The sequence below is a fragment of the Chiloscyllium plagiosum genome, unplaced genomic scaffold (genome assembly GCF_037043375.1).
Source record: "Chiloscyllium plagiosum isolate Xiang-an unplaced genomic scaffold, Cpla_swu_hap1 HiC_scaffold_18, whole genome shotgun sequence".
Lineage (NCBI taxonomy): Eukaryota > Metazoa > Chordata > Chondrichthyes > Orectolobiformes > Hemiscylliidae > Chiloscyllium > Chiloscyllium plagiosum.
The window spans coordinates 52,542,410-52,565,331 of NW_028270156.1; the positions used below are offsets into that span (position 1 = coordinate 52,542,410).

The window sequence follows — 22,922 nt, forward strand, 5'->3', positions numbered from 1 at the left end:
GCTTTGTCTTTCACTGGTCCAGACCTGAACTCTGTTTGGCCATAGATTAACTGAATGGACAAAGCTATGTCCTTTTGCAACTTACTGTTCCCACCTGCAGTACCCAGTATAGCCTTACCTGAAAACTTGAATATACAACTCTTCACTTACATCAGGAGCAAATAGGGTTAAAAGTTAAATCGAGAAGATTTAACCATGAAATCTTTTCACCATGAAAGGCAGGAAGGAAGGGAAATTCTGAGTGAAATTATTCACAAGGGCTTTTACAGCAGCTTTCTTGCTTCAGTTGACACAGACAAGAGACTCGGAGGAAGACAGGCTGGTGCAAATGGGTTCACAGGTTGACAAAATGACATTATGAACTGGAGCCAAACTATTTTATAGAAACCTACCACTTTTCCTCAGGATGGTTGTGTACGATGTGTATAATCCGACCTGGTGGGTAGAGTGGGACACTAGCGGAAAGAGCAATAGTAAGGTCACTAGGATAGGTCCATTGCCTGTTACTCTGAACGTTAGGCACTTCTTCATCATCCGGCAGTTCAGATTTAGGAATACATTTAGTACCACCCATGATTATTCTCCACTGCAGGAAGAGATTCAATTTGAAAAATTAAACATTTGGAATCATATTATTTATCAAAACACAAGACTAAAAAAAAATTCTCCTCAACCCTTTGCAAAAGACCCTTGCTATTCAACACATTTATGTAATGATTTTATAAGCCTCTATAAGGTCACTCTTCAACCTCCTACACTCCAGTGAAAAGATCCCAGCCTATTCAGCCTCTCTCTCCATTCTCGGCAACATCCCTCTCCAGCTTAATAACACCTTTCCATAACTGGGCGACCAGAACTGGACACAGTACATCAGAAGAGGCCTCACCAACGTCCTGTACAATCTCAATATGATGTCCCAAATCCTATGCTCAAAAAGTGTGAGCACTGAAGGCAACCGTGCTAGACACCTTCTTCACGACCCTGTCTACACATGATACAAATGTCAAAGAATTATGTACCTGAACACCTAGTTCTCTCTGTTCTACAACACTACCCAAGGCCCTATTTTTATCTGTATAATTCCTGCATTTGCTTGTTTTACCAAAATGCAAGACCTCAAATGTTTCTAAATTAAACTCCATCTGCCACTCCTCAGTCCACTGGCCCAATTGATGAAGATCTCTTTGTAATCGTAAATACCCTTCTTCACTCTCCACTGTCCTACCAATTTTGCTGTCATCTGCAAACTTGCTAACCATGCCTTCTATATTCTCTTCTATATTCTCTTCTAAATCATTTACATAAATGACAATCAAAAATGGGCCCAGCACCGATCCCTGTGCAACACCACTGGGAACAGGTCTCCAGTCTGAAAAATAATTATCCACCACTACTCTGTCGTCTGACGTTAAGCCAACTTTGTATGCAGTTGGCAAGTTCACCCTGAATCCCATGAGATCTAATTTACTTTGTTACTATCAACCTGAATCCATGATCACCTCAACACACACTTCATTAGCCTCCTATACTCCACCACATAGCTATGGAGAAGGAGAAGGAGAAGATTAGGCAAAATGGGAGGATATTTAATTGGGGAAGAGGAAACTATGATACGATTAGACATGAGTTAGGAAGCATGGACTGGGAGCAATTGTTTCATTGAAAAGGCACTATAGACATGTGGAGACTAAGGAACAGTTGTTGCAAGTGATGAATAAATATGTCCCTCTGAGACCAGCAAGAAGTGGTAAGATAAAGGAACCTTGGATGACGAGAGCGGTGGAGCTTCTCATCAAAAGGAAAAAGGTAGCTTACATAAGGTGGAGGAAGCTAGGGTCAAGCTCAGCTCTAGAGGATTACAGGCAGGCGAGGAAGGAGCTCAAAAATGGTCTGAGGAGGGCAGGAGGGGGCAAGAGAAAGGCTTGGCAGAACAGATTAGGGAGAACACAAAGGCATTTTACACTTAGGTGAGGAATAAGAGAATAGTCAAAGAAAGACTAGGGGCGACCAAGGATAGCATAGGGAATGTGTGTATGGAGTCTGAGGAGGTAGGGGAAGCCCTAAATGAGTTTTCTGCTTCTGTCTTTACGAAAGAAACAAACTTTGTAGTGAATGAAACCTTTGAAGAGCAGGTGTGCATGCTGGAATGGATAGAGATAAAGGAAGCTGATGTGCTGAAAATTTTATCAAACATTAAGATTGACAAGTCGCCAGGCCCGGACCAGATTTGTCCTCGGCTGCTTTGGGAAATGAGAAATGCCATTGCTTCACCACTTGCAAAGATCTTTGCATCCTCGCTCTCCACTGGAGTCGTACCTGAGGACTGGAGAGAGGCAAATGTTATTCCTCTCTTCAAGAAAGGAAATAGGGAAATCCCCGGCAATTACAGACCAGTAAGTCTCACGTCTGTCGTCTGCAAGGTGTTAGAAAGGATTCTGAGGGGTAGGATTTATGACCATCTGGAAGAGCATGGTTTGATTAAATGCAGTCAACACGGCTTTGTGAGGGGCAGGTCATGTCTCACAAACCTTATCGAGTTCTTTGAGGATGTGACTAGAAAAAGTTTATGAGGGTCGAGCTGTGGTGTGGTGTATATGGACTTCAGCAAGGCAGTTGATAAGGTTCCCCATGGTAAGCTCATTCAGAAGGTCAGGAGGAATGGGATACAGGGGAACTTAGCTGTCTGTATACAAAATTGGCTGGCCAACAGAAGACAGCGAGTGTTAGTAGAAGGAAAATATTCTGCCTGGAAGTCTGTGGTGAGTGGTGTTCCACCGGGCTCTGTCCTTGGGCTTCTAATTTTTGTAATTTTTATTAATGGTTTGGATGAGGGGATTGAAGGATGGGTCAGCAAGTTTGCAGATGATACAAAGGTTGGAGGTGTCGTTGACAGTATAGAGGGCTGTTGTAGGCTGCAGCGGGACATTGACAGGATGCAGAGATGGGCTGAGAGGTGGCAGATGGAGTTCAACCTGGATAAATGCGAGGTGATGCATTTTGGAAGGTCGAATTTGAAAGCTGAGTACAGGATTAAGGATAGGATTCTTGGAGGAACAGAGGGATCTTGGTGTGCAGGTACATAGATCCCTTAAAATGGTCACCCAAATGGACAGGGTTGTTAAGAAAGCATATGGTGTTTTGGCTTTCATTAACAGGGGGATTGAGTTTAAGAGTCGTGAGATCTTGTTGCTTTAGTTAGACCGCACTTGGAATACTGCGTCCATTTCTGGTCCCCCTATTATAGGAAAGATGTGGATGCTTTGGAGAGGGTTTAGAGGAGGTTTACCAGGATGCTGCCTGGACTGGAGGGCTTATCTTATGAAGAGAGGTTGACTGAGCTCGGACTTTTTTCATTGAAGAAAAGGAGGAGGAGAGAGGACCTAATTGAGGTATACAAGATACTGAGAGACACAGATAGAGTCGATAGCCAGAGACTATTTCCCAGGGCAGGAATGACTAACACGAAGGGTCATAGTTTTAAGCTGGTTGGAGGAAAGTATAGAGGGGATGTCAGAGGCAGGTTCTTTACACAGAGTTGAGACAGCATGGAATGCGTTGCCAGCAAGGTCACTGGGGACATTTAAGAGACTACTGGACATGCATATGGTCACAGAAATTTGAGAGTGCATACATGAGGATCAGTGGTTGGCATAACATCGTGGGCTGAAGGGCCTGTTCTGTGCTGTACTGTTCTAAGTTCTAAGTTCTAATATCCAAAACCAAGCTCTCAGTATCTAACCACACTAAGTCGTATTTACCTATTAGCCCATTTCTAATTAGCCCATTGCCTCTCCATTCTCTAAATTACTGAATTCAAAATCCTTGCTCTCATCTATAAACTCTTCACCTGCCCTGTTACTTGCAAACTCTTGCAGCCCTGTCTAAACACACTCCCACTCTTCCAATTCTAATTTATTTTTATTTCCCACTATTAGAATACACCTCACATTGTTACGCAGTGTAAATGTTCACACTGAAGAATGCACAAACGTAATGCAAGCATGCTGAAAAATAATGTGTTACGTTACTGGGAAATTGATTAATACAGAATATAGTTAAAGAATACAAACATACAGTAGTCCTGATGTTTCTGAATAGATAATATCAGGCAGGTAATAATAATGATCAGCTTTCCAAAATTCTTACAGAAAGTACTGTATCCTGGCTTTTGGTGGGAGCTGCATTAATGTATTTACATTATTCAATAACAAATACTTAATGAGGAAGTACACTCAGAAAAAGTCAGAAAAATAGAAAGGCATACCTTTGGTTTATTGCTCTTCTGCAACACTTCAAGTAAGTGTCTACGAAAGACTTCTAGCTGCGATAAGCCAAGTCTACAGGAGCATAAGAATAGCAATGCATTTTTAGGAACATATCCCATGGCTAGTGGATAATACTAAGTAGAACAAAGGTACTTGTATGAAACCTGCATGCCTAATCTTGAAGCCAACCAGCTGCACACAACAATGGCCAGCAACCAACCTGATATTTGATTTAATGGCACTAGGTAATGATAAGTTGCACTAAATAAGTTTACAGAAAGTGGAATGGAGACTCGACTTGTGTAGAACTGCAATCTTTTATCTCCTAACTCTCAATCTATTTTTTAAGTTAGTCATAGACAAGAGGAACAGGTGAGTTTTAACCATATTACTATTCTCTTTTTTTTGATATTTTGTTCATTTTCCCTTTTGAAATAGGTGATGGCTTGCTTTCACAAAACCTGTTTTTGAAGTGCAATTTAAAAAAAGAATCATAGAAAATTTCTTCAGTTTCAAATAAATTAGGATTTACTAATACATTGAAAACTCAGCAGTGATGGCTTTTGTGATATGCACACAAGAATATAAAGAAGAACAAAATAAAGGAAAGGACTGAATAACAATAAAAATCAAAGATTTTGGCATTAATTCATGTGAATTAAAATCCAGTACTTCAATGTCTGGTGAGTGTTTGTCGTTGGATCTAATTAGATCTCCTCTCTGCTTCACCATGATGAATCATCCTGGGTCCTTTTAAACCCCTTCATTCAACCCTTAAGCATATGGACCTCGAATTCTGTGACCTTGCACTATTCGTGATCTGTGTTCCTTCCATTATAGGTTCTATCCTCACCAGCTTTCCACTTGGTTATTAACCCAAACAATTCTTTTGCCTGACATATTAGTAACTGCTGTGGCTCGTCTTCCCCAAATCTTTCAGTCTGACTGACTTTGATTAGAATGCCAAAACAGCCTTCTCCTTTGTGTTCAGACGTTAAAATTTTAAACTTATTTTTAGTAATTTCAATCTGGGTCCCTGTCTCTGTGGCAGCTAACTAAGTTATGCTCATCTGCAGGCAAACCTGATGTGATTATAACATGTCCCATTTTAACTTGAATTGAAGGAGACAGTTTAAAACATCACATTTTAAACATTCAGTGGTCATAGTAATTGAACAAGGATATTAAAGGATACATATCTAGAGTGAACATACAGATTAATCATAATCCAAATGAATGGTAGAATGGGCTCAAGGGGCTAACTAACCTGCTACTGTTCCTATATTCGCATGCAACATGGTGAAAGAGTAACATTCTTTATGAATATTAAAGATGCAAGTACAATTTTCTGTATAATGAGAAAATAAACTAATCTTGTTAGTCTCTGATTTTGTGCATAAACAGCACTTTCTCTAGCCTACATGTTTGAAAAATACAGTTCAGTTGGCCACGCATCAGATAACCCCATTAAAAAGGCAGGATTGGAGGTCAAAAGATATCCTTTCTGTTAGAAGACTGGATCTGACAACGGTGGGTGGAGCGGAAAAGAAGTAACTAAAATAGCCAGTCAATCAGATATTAGCATAATCTGGGTTAATGCAACTGTGCTAAAGATCAAAAATTTAAATGTATGTCATGAATATAACCATGCATGATTGATTTGCTGTTCTCCTTTACTCTGGTTCAAAAATCAATTTGTCTGAAGTAGTTTGTTCCATTGCACAAAATTGGCTATGTACCGAATTCAGTGAGGCATGTTTCCTCCAACTTCATCATATTACCCCGAGGCATCCTGTGTCAAATTAGCCCATCATTGGTGATGTTGAGTTGCAGTGACCATCAATTAAATCCTCACTCAGGTGAGGATTTCAAAGCCTCTGAATCAAATTGAAATGAGTCAAAGTTGAACCAATTTATTTGGTACATATGACCTGGAACTGGCATCTGAAATCACTAAATAGCTGTATTTTTCAACAGCATAATTATTCGAACATATTTCTAGCTCAAGTCTGTATAGTCTTAAAGTTCTAGGAGAAAGTGATGACTGCAGATGCTGGAGATCATAGTCAAAAAGTGTGACACTGGAAAAGCACAGCAGGCAGCATTTGAGGAGCAGGAGAGTCGACGTTTCAGGCACTCCTAATGAGGGCTTATGCTCGAAACATTGACTCTCCTGCTCCTCAGATTCTGACTGACCTACTGTGCTTTTTCAGCGCTACACGTTTTTTCTATAGCCTTGAAGTCCTGTTGGCCATGTTCTGATCATCAATGGAACACAATCTATAATGCTGTCTGATGATGATGATGATACATCTTAAATTTTATGTTCAGCCTAACATAAATTAGCTCAAAAGGAAAAAAGTGGACACCTCATCTCAGTGCATATTGTGCTGAAGTAAAATTTGGAGGCTGATGTATGGGAACTGTGGAATGCTTGGCAGAAAATTTACAGGTGACTTAAAGTTTGTCTGTTAGACGCAAAAGATCACATATTCTAATCAAGAGACAGCAGATCAGATAAGAGTTTAGCGTGGGGGAAAATGATGGAATTAAAGAAACAGCTCATCAGATAAATCCTAAGTTGTATAAATTAACTATTCAAACACTGTACTGTAGAATCCCTATGATCATTTTTTAAAGTAGGACTTCTTGATTATTCTAATAAAGATTGCTTAGCTTGCACAAGAGAAGAAAAGACAGAGAAATAGATGCAGTGAGAACCATGAGGCAGTTAGTCAGAGATAGTGCTAGATTCATTAGAGCGGAATAGAATTGGTTCTTGCTCTATTACAGAGAAAGGAGTTAGCTGGTTGGTAAGTCTCAAGTAATTGGTTAAAGTCCTTTCTGTCCTTAATAGTAGTATACAAGTAGATTATTAAATTAATAAAATATATTGTTGTATAGTACATAAAATTAGACAGATGAATAATATGCTGTCTCCTCATTAGAATATGCGATACATGACTTGCAGACTGATGTGGGAGAAGTGAGTTCCTGCACGTGGGTCATGGCACCAGTACTGAGTAAAGTGCAGGTTGTACTATCGGGACAGTCTACACCTGAACCATACTGAAGTCAATGGTCAGGTGAATCTGTAACAAGGAAAGAAGAGAGGGCTTTAAATTAAATAGCGGTGGCATGTGTTCAAATAAAGAAGTATGCTGCATATCAGAAAGTAGAGCCAAAGAAAAACAAGAAAATAGTAACATGGTAAATGATGGTCAGAGAATGACAGAAAGGAAAATAGGAATATACTGACAGTTAATACCAGACTTTACAAAAGTAAAAGGAGAAATCTAGAATCTCTGCATCAGAATGCACATTTATGACAAAGTAAATAAATGTGACCTGACAACCATTATAGAGTAATGGCTTCAGGATGACAACAATTGGGTCCTGAATATTGAGGAGTATATGACATTCAAGGAATATAGGAAACTAAGTAAAGGTGGAGAATTCACACTGTTAATCAAGGATGGCATTTGTGCAATAGCTAGAGATGACCTTGGTTCAGAAGATCAGTATGTAGAATTAGTTTAGGTTGAGGAACAGCTTGTGAAATAAGTTATGAGTTGGAGTAGTCTAACTATAGGTCACCAAACAGTAATCACAATGTGGGACAAAGTATGCAAGAAGAAATACTGGGTGCTTGTGATAAAAGGATAGCAACAATCATGGGTGACTTTAACCTACGTGTAAACTGGAAAAGTCAGAATAATAGTAGTAGCCTGGATAAGAAGAGCACAGAATGCTTACAAAATAGTTCCTAAGAGCAGCATGTTTTGGAACCAACCAAAGAGGTCATGGACTAATTAATGGTCTCAGAGTTAAGGTATTCCTAAGCAGCAGTGTCCACAAGATGCTTGAATGTTACATCCAGTTTGAAAGGGAGAATTTGGGTGTAAGATTAGAAACTTAAACCTAACTAAAGCGCATGAAAACTGAGCTGGTTGAAGTGAACTGGCATACTAAGCTAGGGGATAGATCAATAGAAACAGTGGCAGACACTTAAGGGGCTATTTTAGAATAGGTATACTCCCGCTATTAAAAAAGAATTCTGAAAGGAGAATCCACCATCCATGGTGGAAGTAAAATGTTCAGAGAAGCATCAAACTTAAGGAAAATCAATATTATTGAGCAAAGTTAACATGCAGTTCGGTTGATCAATCTGAATATTAAAAAAAAGACAGAAAATAACTAAAAGACTAATCAGGAGGAGGAAATTAGAGGCTGACAGCAAGCTAGCTACGAATGCAAAATGGAAAACAAGAATTCCTACAAGTAATTAATAAAAAGAGAGTAGTAAAGTGAGTATGGTCCTTTAGAAAGTGAGAATGGGACATTGATAGTTGGTAATAAGGAAATGGCATATGAAATGCACAAATATTTTGAAAGCACCTTAATTATAGAGAATACAAAAATACTGCTAACAATTAGAAATCAGGAAATAAAGGGGAGAGGGAAACATCGTGAAATTACAATCATCAAGGAAATGGTACTAAGCAAAATGGAGTTTTGTTTTTTAGTCAATCACAGGATTAGGGCATCGCTGGCATTGACAAGCCTCTGGGTCCAGATACTAGGATTTTAAAAAGGTAGAAGATGCGCACTGTTAATTTTCCAAAATCAGGAAAGGTTCAAGTGGAATTAGCAAATATAATCCCTCAATTCAAGAAGGCTGAGAGGCAGAAAATAGGAAAATATCAGCCAGTTAGTTTGATATCTTTTATGGGGAAGGTGTTAAATTCAATCCTTAAAAAAACTATCGCTGCACATCTAGAAAAATCTCAAAGTAACTGGGATGAGTCAACATATTTTTGGCAAAGGGAAACCATGTTCTTTAAATGTAGATAAAAGGGATCCCACTTATGTAACTATACTTCATTCCCAGAAAGCATCTGATAAGGTGCCATATCAAAGGTTATTGCAGAAAATAAATGTCTGTGGTGTAACAAGTAAAATATTAACACTGATAGAAGATTGACTCAGAAATGATATTTTGGCTGGTTGGCTAGGTGTGATGAGTGAAGTCCTGCAGGCATCTGCAATGAGCTTTCGCCTTCATACAACTTATACCACTGACTTGGATGAGGGAAGAGAAGGCATAATGGTTAAATTGGCAGACAACACCAAGATAGATTGGAAAGCATAATGTAAAAAAGCTATAAGAAAATTGCAGAAGTGTACAGATGAATTGAATTAGTGGGATAAAATCTGGCAGATGGAGTATAATGTGGAGTTATTCGTTTTGGCAGGAAAATCAAAAAAGCGGAGTAATACTTAGACAGAGAATGACTGACTACAACATCAATATTTTGGGTTAGGTAGCAAAGGATTGTCAGAGACTTACAAAGGTTTTGTTGACCCTTCCCTAAGCTGAGGCCCACCTTCACAATGGGGAGGAACTTAGGTCTTAAATACAAAGGCCAATCACCTGCTGTCAATCAATTCTGGAGTTGTTCTAGGTGGAAAAACATCCACATTGATTATTATTGATAAGGGGGACCCCAACAAGGCTATCTGTAAGATCTCAAATGATATAGCTTGGGATCAGGAGTAAGGAATGTTAAATGTCATGGTTAACAAACTAGTGTGCCTGAGGAGCAGTTCAGGACAGTTGGGAATGGCAACAGTGCAAATTGGGAACCCAAAGAGTAGTCATAATAGACTTGAAACTTTAACATTGTTTCACTCTCCACAGAAGTCACTTTACCTGCTGTGTTTCTCCATGTTATCTGTGTTCATTTCAGATTTCTAGCATCTGCTGTATTCATGGTCACTTCTCTTCTCGGTATTCCCACCTTCAAGAAGTTCTGTTTTTCTCTCGAATGGAATCTCCACCTTAATCCTTTGGTTTGTTCACTACAGAATTTTCCAATTCTCTCCTACTGTTTGATTAAGTGTCTACTAAATCCCCCTTTCACACCCTTCATGTTTTGAACACAACCAAGTTTACAGGTATTACCCAGCTCTAAAGAACAGTCACACCAGACCCAAATTGTCAATTCAGTTCCTCTCTTCACAGATGCTGCCAGATGTGCTGAGTTTCTCCACTACTTTGTATTTATTTCAGATATCCAGAATTTGCAGTATTTTCTTTTGATCAGATTCTCAAAGTAGGTTTTCGATATCAGGTAAGCCCTGACTCCTTCCAAGTGCAATTTCCTGATTGTAATTCTCATGGAAGCTCAGGGTCGATACCTCAGGTAATAATATACAAAAGTACATTAAATTTCATGACAATCTGAAATTCTTCTCCAATATTTTCAAATGGTTCAACTTCTGAAATAAGTGCTGATCTTGTATTCTACATTCATTATTAGAACAAACTTATCGCTATATATATATATATATATATAAGATGGAACAGTCCATCTTCCGCAGCTACACTGGCACCACCCCCCACCTTTTCCTCCGCTACATCGATGACTGTATCGGCGCTACCTCGTGCTCCCACGAGGAAGTTGAACAATTCATCCACTTTACCAACACCTTCCACCCCGACCTCAAATTCACTTGGACCGTCTCAGACTCCTCCCTCCCCTTCCTAGACCTTTCCATTTCTATCTTGGGCGACCGAATCAACACGGACATTTACTATAAACCAACCGACTCCCACAGCTACCTAGACTACACCTCCTCCCACCCTGCGCCCTGTAAAAATGCCATCCCATATTCCCAATTCCTTCGTCTCCGCCGCATCTGCTCCCAAGAGGACCAGTTCCAAATCCGTACAACCCAGATGGCCTCTTTCTTCAAGGACCGTAATTTCCCCCCAGATGTGGTCGACGATGCCCTCCACCGTATCTCTTCCACTTCCCGCTCCTCCGCCCTTGAGCCCTGCCCCTCCAACCGCCACCAGGACAGAACCCCACTGGTCCTCACCTACCACCCCACCAACCTCCATGTACAGCGGATCATCCGCCGTCATTTCCGCCACCTCCAAACGGACCCCACCACGAGGGATATATTTCCCTCCCCTCCCCTATCAGCGTTCCGAAAAGACCACTCCCTCCGTGACTCCCTCGTCAGGTCCACACCCCCCACCAACCCAACCTCCACTCCCGGCACCTTCCCCTGCAACCTCTATATTGGGGAGGCAGGCCGCCTACTTGCGGAATGGTTCAGAGAACACCTCTGGGACACCCGGACCAACCAACCCAACCACCCCGTGGCTCAACACTTCAACTCCCCCTCCCACTCCACCAAGGACATGCAGGTCCTTGGACTCCTCCATCGCCAGACCATAGCAACACGACGGTTGGAGGAAAAGCACCTCATCTTCCGCCTAGGAACCCTCCAACCACAAGGGATGAACTCAGATTTCTCCAGTTTCCTCATTTCCCCTCCCCCCACCTTGTCTCAGTCAAATCCCTCGAACTCAGCACCGTTTTCCTAACCTGCAATCTTCTTCCTGACCTCTCCGCCCCCACCCCACTCCGGCCTATCACCCTCACCTTGACCTCCTTCCACCTATTGCATTTCCAACACCCCTCCGCCAAGTCCCTCCTCCCTACCTTTTATCTTAGCCTGCTGGGCACACTTTCCTCATTCCTGAAGAAGGGCTTATGCCCGAAATGTCGATTCTCCTGTTCCTTGGATGCTGCCTGACCTGCTGCGCTTTTCCAGCAACACATTTTCAGCTCTGATCTCCAGCATCTGCAGTCCTCACTTTCTCCTCCTATAGCTATATACATTCAGCAATTCATCAAAGAAAACAAAGTTTTGAGATCTGCTAACTCATGAAGCAACATCTTAAAATTTTTTTTCACAATAGAGTGGCTCTCCTCAAAGCCCTCAGCAGATAAGTAACACCACCAAAAACTCAATGAAATTTGAATTTTCTGACAGAGCAAGTTAAATGATCCAAATAAGTATCAGATTACTTTTCATTATTAAAATGATGCAATCGTTAACAACTCCAAACTGCCTAGCTCCTGCTCATTTCCTTTCTAAAGGCAACACAAATAAAAAAAAAGATCAAAAGCTAAACAGCAGAGCTAATTGTATAACTAGTTCTACCATGTGTCCCCCAACTGGAACATCAATTTGGCTTAAAGGCAATACAAAGTGAAAAATCAATGAAAAGCAATTAAATAAAGTTGGTTCTTACAAAACTAAACCTCAAAATCTGTAAAGATTCTGGCAGAAAATCAAGACCATAAATAGTGAAAAAGCACAGAATTGAGGTTGAAATATAAAATAAAATAAGGTTTCACAACTTGCCTTGGTACCAAATCCTTTCCAAGGATGACAGATGTCACAAATTCCTTGGAGTATTCCATAGCATCAGAGCTAAGGATTAAATTAGAAAAGGACAATTAAACTGGAGGCATAGTTATGCTGAAAGAAAATTTAATATTGAGTATAACCGATCACATAAAAAACAGCAAAAAAGATATAAATATTTAAACCCATCTAATATTAAACTGGTATTATCTAAATTTTCATATAAGACAAGATTAACATTTGCTTCCATCCTTCTTCTCCTGAAGAAAATTATTCTTACCAGGACATGATTCCCTAGGTACCAGGGGCTTTAAGTAACCTGCCTTAGCAGCTATTCTTCATTTGGAAGTATATACTATAGCCATCAACAGACTATTTGATCTTGACGCAATTATAATCAATTCCAAAGTTGTCCACACCCAATATTCGAAAAAGTATATTGCAGAAAGATTGCTAGTTTAGAACTAGGAATATAGATCCTGACCGATATGCTCTTAATTCAGGGACAGTGTAGTCAAATTACTTATGTAAAGGTAACCAAAGCATAATGGAGCAGTGAGCAGTAGTGGAACATTCTAGTCTCTTAAGACACAGTACCACAACAGGTGATGGCTCGATGTGCAAAATTAAGGAGAACTCCAACATTTTATTTTAATACGCACTTACCATAATATTCTACCTTTTTAATATTTCTGCTGTATTTTGATAAAGATGCAAAGGAAATTTTAAAGAAATAAATTAAGCCAATCCAGTTACTATTAGTAAATGCTCAGAAAATAGAACCAATAGAAGCTCAAATCTGGTACTCAACTAGCATCTCAATTAATCAAATGCTTGTTTTACTTTTTGTTATGTGAATCTTCTGAAAATTAAGGTATGCAATGTTAAAAGTAGAGAACAAATCATACTGGATACTCAACATCAGTGCCCATTCATTTCTGGTCAAGTTGGGGTACATGCTTTAGCCCCAAGAAAAGTACAGCATCTTCATTTGCACCACATTTCCATTTCTCACACTTATCCAGTGGTCAGTTCAGGTGGACTTTGAATTAAGGTCTCAAAGTTGAAACACTAGTGTCCCATCCATATTCCACCTCAGTCCCCTGACCTAATTATTCTTTTAAATTCTGTTTTCTTTAATGAGCAGAACATTTCCTGTGCAATAGAGATAATTGATTCAAATTTCTGCTGTTTTAACAGACTTGTTAATTCAATTGAAGCAAACTTGAGGACCGCCTGTGCCCAAACTATTACTGAGTTTTGTTTAATTGCATATTCAAAGTTTGGGAGAAGATTTGTAGCTCGGATGCTCGTTGTTGTGGTTCTGTTCGCCGAGCTGGGAATTTGTCTTGCAAACGTTTCGTCCCCTGTCTAGGTGACATCCTCAGTCTTGGGAGCCTCCTGTGAAGCGCTTCTGTGATGTTTCCTCCGGCATTTATAGTGGCCTGTCTCTGCCGCTTCCGGTTGTCAGCTCCAGCTGTCCGTTGTAGTGGCCGGTATATTGGGTCCAGGTTGATGTGTTTGTTGATAGAGTCTGTGGATGAGTGCCATGCCTCTAGGAATTCCCTGGCTGTTCTCTGTTTGGCTTGTCCTATAATTGTAGTGTTGTCCCAGTCGAATTCATGTTGCTTGTCATCTGCGTGTGTGGCTACTAAGGATAGCTGGTCGTGTCGTTTCGTGGCTAGTTGATGTTCGTGGATACGGATCGTTAGCTGTCTTCCTGTTTGTCCTATGTAGTGTTTTGTGCAGTCCTTGCATGGGATTTTGTACACTACATTGGTTTTGCATATTCCTAGAAAAATCTATTTACTACACATTGACAAAACACATCACACTGAATTTAAGAGCCTGGTCATGAACTTCGAAGAACTGAATGTGTTGATCAGTTTTCTATAGCAGTTCAGAAGTACCCAACTTTTGGACTATTTTACACAAGTATAATCTTCACACGCTGACTGTTTCTAATACATTAGCCTCCCTAACACCGTAGGTGTTTTGAAGTGAGCAGAAGTTCAAAGTTCAAATTTTAATAGCCTGGGGATCGAATTTGCTAATTGGAATATTACCATCAATATCAGCTGAGGTGCACACCATTTGTAATAAAATCAACATGTGTGCAATGACATTTTTAATATTTTAAAGATAAATGTATTAACAAGGTTCAGATACAATTCAACCCCTATCTACTCTCAATCATAGAGTGCCATTTTTCTTGTATTTTAATCAGTTACTACATAAAATACAAAATTCAAACAAGTCATTAATACAGTCAGCAAACTCAACATCACCCACTTACAACAGTGTTTTGTTCCCCCATCTTAGATCAGTTCACAAACTCTGATTCAGTTTTCTATAACCTAGATTAGATAACGTCTACGTACAAAATAAAATATGCACCTACCTAAGAAGTCCTCCCGGTGGAGAGTAAGCATAACAATGTAGTGTAGGGTATTGAGGTCTGAGCAAGAAAGAAAGAATAGCTGCAGTTCCAGCTCCTAAGGAATGTCCAACCACGATTAATCCATAATGTTTGGTACCTTTCACCTGGTAGTAAAATAAGGGCAGTAAAATCACAGATAATACTTGTGATAGTCTTTGTTTTATTTTTTACTGCCTTCATAAAAGGCATGTTCTCAAACAGTCTGCTGTTTTGATAATCGATGGTTACAGTGAGTTATCACAACTTAGTTACGACATTTCAATTACACGATTTATCCCTTTCTTGAAAAAAAACAATCATTGCTTGATATGCCCAGTCTTCCATACCCCTTAATTAACTATTACACTTAAGCAAAACATCTCTCTTAGAACATAAAAACCAGGAGTAGGAATTGGTAATTCAGCATCTCGAGCCTGATCTGAACCCAGCTCAACTCCACTTTCCTGCCAGCTCTCTATAACCCCGCAACCCATTACTAACTAAAAATCTGCCTCTCTCCTCAAATTTACTCAGTGTGCCAGCATCCACTGCACTATGGAGTAGTGAATTTTACAGATTCATTACCCTTTGAGGGAAGTAATCTCTCCTCAACTATCTGCTACTCCTGATGTATAAGCTCTTTTTCTAGATTGCCCCAGAAGGAGATACATTTGCTCTACATCTACTATGAGAAGGTGAGGACTGCAGATTCTGGAGATTAGAGTCAAGATTTTATCTCTCCACCCCAAGGCTGCCAGCCTCATTCCAGATGAAGGGCTTTTGCCCGAAATGTCCATTTACCTGCTCCTCGGATGCTGCCTGACCTGCTGTGCTTTTCCAACACCGCTCTAATCTTTACATCTACCATGTCAATTCTCTTTAGTATCTTACACGCCTCAATTACATCCCCTGACATTCTTCTTAACTCTAGAGATACAGGCCTAAACAGCTCAACTTCTCTTCATAAGACAAACCGCTCATGTCTGGAATCAATCTAATAAACCTCCTCTGAACAGACTCCAATACAATCACTTCCCTCATCAAGTAAGAGGACCAAATTTTACATGCTATTCCAGGCGCAGTCTCACTAATGCCTTATGCAGTTTCAGCAACACTTACTTTAGTGCTCTATTAATTCTACAATAAATGCAAAAATTCCATTTGCATTCCTCATTAACTGCTGTATCTGCATTCTTATTTTGTGCAATCCATGAACAAGGAAGCAGTTCACTCTGCATTGAAACACTCTGAAGTTTCTCTCCATTTAGACAGTAAGCTGCCTTTCTATTCCTTCAATGAAAATGGATAACCTCAGTTATTCACATCAAATGCCATCTGCCAATTTTGTGCCATTCACTGAACCATCCATACCCAATTGAAACCTTTTTATTTCTTTGTTGCAACTTATTTCTCCACATATTTTAGTAGTACCTTCTTTCCTTGCAACCAAGTCATAATATAGATTGTAAATAAACCTTAACTCAGAGTAAATACATGCAGACACAAGTATTTAACATTAGGTAAATAAATGCATTATATTCAGTACACAAAGTACTCTCAATAATTATAAACATTATTATTTTCCCTGGAATGATGTTCCTGTGTTGACATTATCCATAAATCAAATCTTTGAAATACAGTCACCACCATTAATATGGCAAATGCCAAAACAGATCAACTGATTTAACTCAGTTGATTTGGTAAGGAGCTGAATCAAGTGTTATTCATTCTATCTTACAGAGATACAGTAATTAAGCCCACTATTCCCCAAACATCATAAAAGTTGTCTGTCCCAAATATTTTTCAGATTTAGCAAGTTAGTCAAAAGGTTATTGAGTGCACCATTAAATATTTTGACATCAATGATCCTACAGACATTAGCATCATATGCCTTAAAGAATTGACAGGAATCTGCCCAGATGAACATTAATGCTTTAGTTGATGTAACTGCAAAATATATTCTTACAGTTCTCAAAGAGGCGGCAGTAACTACTAAATTGGTATTTTGTGCATTGTGATCAGCAAGAAAGAATCAAATAAATAAAGAACAAGTTTTTTTTTCCACCCAGTGAGAAAGTTAATGTAAAGATTAGATTAGATTAGATTAGATTACTTACAGTGTGGAAACAGGCCCTTCGGCCCAACAAGTCCACACCGACCCGCCGAAGCGCAACCCACCCATACCCCTACATTTACCCCTTATTACCTAACACTAAGGGCAATTTAGCATGGCCAATTCACCTAACCTGCACATCTTTGGACTGTGGGAGGAAACCGGAGCACCCGGAGGAAACCCACGCAGACACGGGGAGAACGTGCAAACTCCACACAGTCAGTCGCCTGAGTCGGGAATTGAACCCGGGTCTCTGGCACTGTGAGGCAGCAGTGCTAACCACTGTGCCACTGTGCCCCCGATCTCATCTGCAATTCCAAAAGCCCACACATAAACACATACAGGTATCCTATAACACTGTAGTTGCATTCAGCGAAACCTCGTTTAATAGAAAATCGCTTAACAGAAATAATGGGGTCTATGGGAAAAATGGGGCTAGGGGCAGACCAGCAAAAAATATCACTCATGATTACTCAAAAATTACCCAAAAGCCTAATGCAAAGTATAGACCAGCCTGAATGAAGGTTGAAAGCATATTTATTAATGAAACAAAAGTAAATTTAACACAGTACATTTAAAAAATGTAAGAAAGCTGCTCTCTGCACAGTACCTCTCAAAGAAAGCTGCTCTGACGGCAGCTGACATTGGTGCATGCACAGAATGGCCCAAAGACTGGCAGCAACGTCGCATATATGCAGACAACGGCGCACACACAGTACAAGAAGAACATCAGCGCAAGCACAGAATGGAGCAGAGATTTCAGTGTGCACATTGGCACATGTGGAGAATGAAGCATGCAAACCAACTCCCGCTGGAATTACTCTATTGCCAAAGTAGGTAATCATTCTCCAAAATACCATTCTCTAATTCTTCAGTGACGTTATAGCCAAATTGCGCTGCTGAAACGTGTGTTATTCCAGAACCACCTGTATAACAAATTTATCCACTGCCCATCATTTGTTGGTAATGAATCTAACGTTTATTCACATATTAGTATGATTTAAATATGTTCACATAGGTCCAGCAAAATGTGAATGTACAAAGGGATCTGGTTGTCCTTATACACCAATCAATGAAAGTAGACAGACGGGTGCAGCAAGCAATTAGGAAGACAAATGGCATATTGGCTTTCAAAGCAAGAGGATAGGAGTTCAGAAGTAGGAATATCTTACTGCAGTTTGCAGAGCGTTGATGAGACCACACTTTAAGTATTATGTATTTTTGGTCTCCCTGCCTAAGGAAAGAAATAGAAGAGGAGCAGCAGATGGTTCAGTAGGCTGATACTTGGAATGGTAGGACTGAATTATGAGGATAGATTGGTTCAACCGGACCTGAATTTACTAGAATTTAGAAGGATGAGAGGGGATCTGATTGAAATGTCTAAGTGGGCTGGATAGACTAAATACAGGGAGGGTGTTTTCTTTGGTTGGGGAAATTTAGAACCGGGAACACGGTCTCAGGATACGGGATATGAGATGAGAAAAAATGTCTTCACTTAAAGGGCAATGAACCGGTGGAATTTTCTGTCACAGAAGGTTGTGAAGACTGAAGGCCAAATTACTGAATATATTTAAGAAAGAGATTGATCATTTTTTAAATTTAAAGCAAAAGGCAGGATCATATCAAACTGTGAAGCAGGCTCAAAGGGTCGAATGGCCTACTCCTTGCTTCTTTATAACTGCTTTGGGTCGATAGAAATAAGTCCATAGTTTTACCTTAAAATGAATGGAATTGCAATGTTTAAGATTTTAGTACATTTTCCACTGATCACCATCAAAAATTAACCCCAAATGTTAGAATTTCTTTAATTTAATTTAAATAACATACTTGCAACCTTATGGAGGCCTGCTATTTTGAATCTCCAGTCATGTCTTCTGCTGTTCTGGTGAAACACAGTTCCAGGACTACATCATTGGCTTTGATTGGAGATAATGCTTTGTGTACATAGATGCATCAAACATCCACAATATGCATCAGTTGCCCAATATGCAGTCACATTGTTATCCAAAGAGTATTTTCCAAACTTGTTCTTCTTGACAATAATCTACTATCTGTCCCTTCAGTAGTGAAGCTATGTGTGTGGCAATTCATCAAGCTCAACAACAACTGGAACATCTGTCAAATTGTATCACATCCTTACCTAGAAATGTAGCAAACCTGCCAGAAAGACCCTGCAATTACAATCACATGATAATAACGATCAATTTCAACCCTCATTGCCCCATATACAGGTGCTACAGATCTCCAAATAGAGAGAGTGATGTGGAGAAAAAATATGCAGGAAAATCACAGTGCTGTGCAATAACAGAATCATACCTATCAATTAGGATAATGTTACATTAAAGGGAAAGGTGAAGAAATTTCTGAAACATAGTCAGGAGGACTTTCTTGAAGAATATATGTGTGTTTCAATGAGGAACAATGCTGGAGTAGTTGCTGGGAAATGAGGCAGGCCAACTTGATGAAGTGTCTATGGAAGAAGTGAGGATTTACCTTTCTTCTTCCTTCCGGCCTGTCACCCTGTCCCATAATAAGATATTGTAGCAAGAATCCACAAGCAAGATTGGAGAGGAAGAGAAGGCGTGAAGCTGCACACCCTTCTGATATCACCAGCTCAAGTTACTTCATCAAGGTCAGTATGCTGGTGGTGTAATGGTAAGTCAACTAAGAAAGCAGGGACATTGTAATGCCTACAAGACTCTATTCCTTTGAACAACATTCTTTTATTATTTGACCAAAGTACCATGTAATATTCCCAAGGATATTCATTCAGTTTCCAAGACTCTGCCTTGTATATTCTCCAAATTTTAGGACTAAGTTCCTAGTTGACATAATCTCTCATTTTTTCTAATACCAGGGGTGGTGGGAAAAGATGAATGCCAACACTCAAAATTAGGAACTTGATTAGAGACCAAAAAACTGCATACCAGCTCTCCCTCCTCACCCTCTTCACCTCATCTCCCCTGCACCCCCCCCCCCACCCCATTCCCCTTTCAAACCCACTCCATCCCCCACCACACCACATCCAATCCTCACCCTTCCCCCTGCCCCAGGACACCCCTGAGCCTTGCCACATATTCACTATGCCCCACAACCTCAAACTCCTAGGCTGAATGGTCCGTCCTCAGAAAAGGGCTCACATCTGTGCCCCTCCACCCCCACTTCAATGAATTCTGGAGCTGCCACAACGTGAAGCTCTTCTTCTGCCACTTCCGCATCTTTTTCTTTGACAAAAACTCCCAACTCCCTCCAAGGATCCCTTCTCCCACCTCCAACGTTCCTCCTCCACTTGATAACCTCAATAATTTCTATGATACCACATTCTACCTCCCCCTTGCCCACAACCACACCGCGACCCATCATGCCAAAAATTACTCGCACTGTGTTCTCATTGCCTCCAGCGATCTCCCCTCCACCGCCTCCAATCTCATAGCCCCCTAACCTCGCACTGCCGAGTTCTACCTGCTCCCCAAGATGCACAAGCCCAACTACCCCAGCCAACCCATCATCTTTACATGCTCCTGCCCCACTGAACCCATCTTATCCTATCTCGAGTCCATCCTCTCCCCCTCGGTTCAGACACTTGCCACCTACATCCGTGACACCAACAACGCCCTTGATATCTTCAGTAACTTGCAGTCCCCTGGCCCCCCAGCGCTTTACCTTCACTATGGACATGCAGTCCTTATACACATCAATGCCCCACAAGGATTGCCTCCAGGCCCTCAGCTTCTTCCTCTCCAACAGACCTATCCAGTTCCCCTTCACCAATACCCTCCTCCACCTCACCGAACTATTCCTCACCCTCAATAAATTCTCCATTTCCTCCAAATCCAGGGGGTGGCCATGGGCACCCAGAAGGGCCCCAGCTATGCCTGTCTCTTTGTCAGCTATGTCGAACAGTCCCTCTTCAGTACCTACATAGGCACTGCGCCCCAACTCTTCTGCCGTTACATCGATGACTGCATTGGCACAGCATCCTGCACCCAGGCTGAACTGGAACAGTTTTTGACTTTGCCCAAGTCTTCCACCCCACCCTCAAATTCACTTGGTCCACCTCAGACACCTCCCTCCCCTTTCTTGATCTCTCCTTTTCCATCTCTGGCAAGTCTCCAGACAGATGTTTATTACAAACCCACAGACTCTCACAACTACCTAGACTATACCTCCTCCAACCCAGTATCCTGCAAGAAGTCCATCCTCTACCCCCACCATATCTGCTCAGAAGAGGATACATTCCTCTCCCAAGCATCCCAGATGACTACCTATTTTGAACAATGTGCTTTTCCCCTCTGTTATCCAAAAAGCCCTCCACCACACCACCTCCATTCCATGTTCCATTGCTCGAAACCTCCCCTCCAAACCCGACCCTCCAAACTCAATAAAGACAGAGTCCCCTTGTCCTCACCCACCACCCCACCAGTCTCTGCATCCAATACATCATTCTTAAACACTTCCGCCAACTCCAACTAGACCCCACCACCAAGAATATCTTTCCTCCCCACCCCTCTCTGCCTTCCGCAAGGACCGTTCCCTTCAACAGTCCTTGATTTGCGCCACTCTCCCTACCAACCCCCCCCCCTCCCCCAAATCCCCAGGTACCTTCCAATGCAACTGGAAAAGATTCAAAAACTGCTGGCATACCACCCCCGCCTCACCTCTATCCAGGTCCTCAAACAATCCTTCCATGTGAGACAGAGGTTCAACTGCCTCTCTTCCAATCTAGTTGCTCCATCAGATGCTCCCAATGTGGTCTTCTCTACATTGGGGTGACCAAATGTAAACTTAAGAACGGTTCACTGAGCATCTCTGCCGGGCACACAGCAGCCAACCAGACCTCCCAGTCACCACCCTTTTAATTCCCCTACCTACTGCCTTTCCAACATAACCATTCTTAGCCGCTTTCATTGCCACAACGAACCAAAAAGAAAACTGCAGGAACAACACCTCGCCTTCCGCCTGGGCAGCCTAAGCCCAGAGGACTCAACATTGCGTTTTTCAAGATAAGAGTGGTGCTGAAAAAGCACAGCGGGTCAGGCAGCATCCAAGGAGCAGGAAAATCAACATTTCGGGCAAAAGCCCTTTATCAAGAATTCAATCAGGAATTGAGTTCTCCAATTTCAAATAACCTCCCTTGCCATCCCCCAACTCCCTTCCCAGCCCCTCCCCCTCCCTTCCACTCCACCCAGCTACCTACCGGATTCATTCCTCCTATGACCAACCAGATGGTACCCTCTGCCTGTCTTCACCAATCCCACGTTACTTCATGACACAGCATCTAAATCTTGAGAGTTTCTACAAATATTATTATTGCAATTGGTGGCACACTTACGTTCATTAAAGTTACCAAAGTAAATTGCAATAATTAAGGATTACTTTAGTTAACAATGTAAAAACCAATCGAAGATTTCCAAAAGCCGCTGTCTTGGGATCCCATTCCAAACTCCAATTTCTCACCATCAAATCCATTCCTCACCGAGGCATGGTCTGAATCTTCATAACCTTAGTATTCTGTTAAATTGCAAGGTGAATATCCAAGTCTCTCTGTGCATCTTCACACCACCTAACAGCACTTCCTAGTCAAAGATGAGACTCCATGAATGGAGGTCAGCGCTGACAGCATACTGCATCATCCAAAATCAGGGGTGTTATAACAATGGATCATGCTGACACCTTTGGCTTTCCTTAATATCCCAAATATTTAGGTCTCTCTGTCATGAAGGTGTAGTAGTCAATGTGTTGTCGTTGGATGTGCCAGGGAAGTGCAACATTCAGAGTGCGCCCATGCTGTAGGATGGTCAGGGAATAAGCAGCCAGCATGCCTATGGCCAATGTTGTTTCCCTTTAAAATTCCTATGATAGTTTTTTGTTATAGCCCCTCCTCTCACTGGTCAGG

The 22,922-nt window shown here is 41.0% G+C and overlaps 1 protein-coding gene across 8 annotated transcripts in view; it reads right to left on the reverse strand.

The window, feature by feature from the left end:
- dagla (diacylglycerol lipase, alpha) overlaps positions 1-22,922 on the reverse strand; it is a 329,798-nt gene that overhangs the window by 40,377 nt on the left and 266,499 nt on the right. For all 8 annotated transcript variants that reach the window (XM_087996619.1, XM_087996615.1, XM_087996617.1 and 5 more), the window contains 4 exons: positions 14,896-15,038; positions 12,492-12,560; positions 4,265-4,337; positions 393-586 (listed from right to left, as the gene is read on the reverse strand). In XM_087996619.1, the coding sequence (XP_087852745.1) occupies positions 393-586; positions 4,265-4,337; positions 12,492-12,560; positions 14,896-15,038 (479 nt within the window). The remainder of the gene's footprint in view (positions 1-392; positions 587-4,264; positions 4,338-12,491; positions 12,561-14,895; positions 15,039-22,922) is intronic.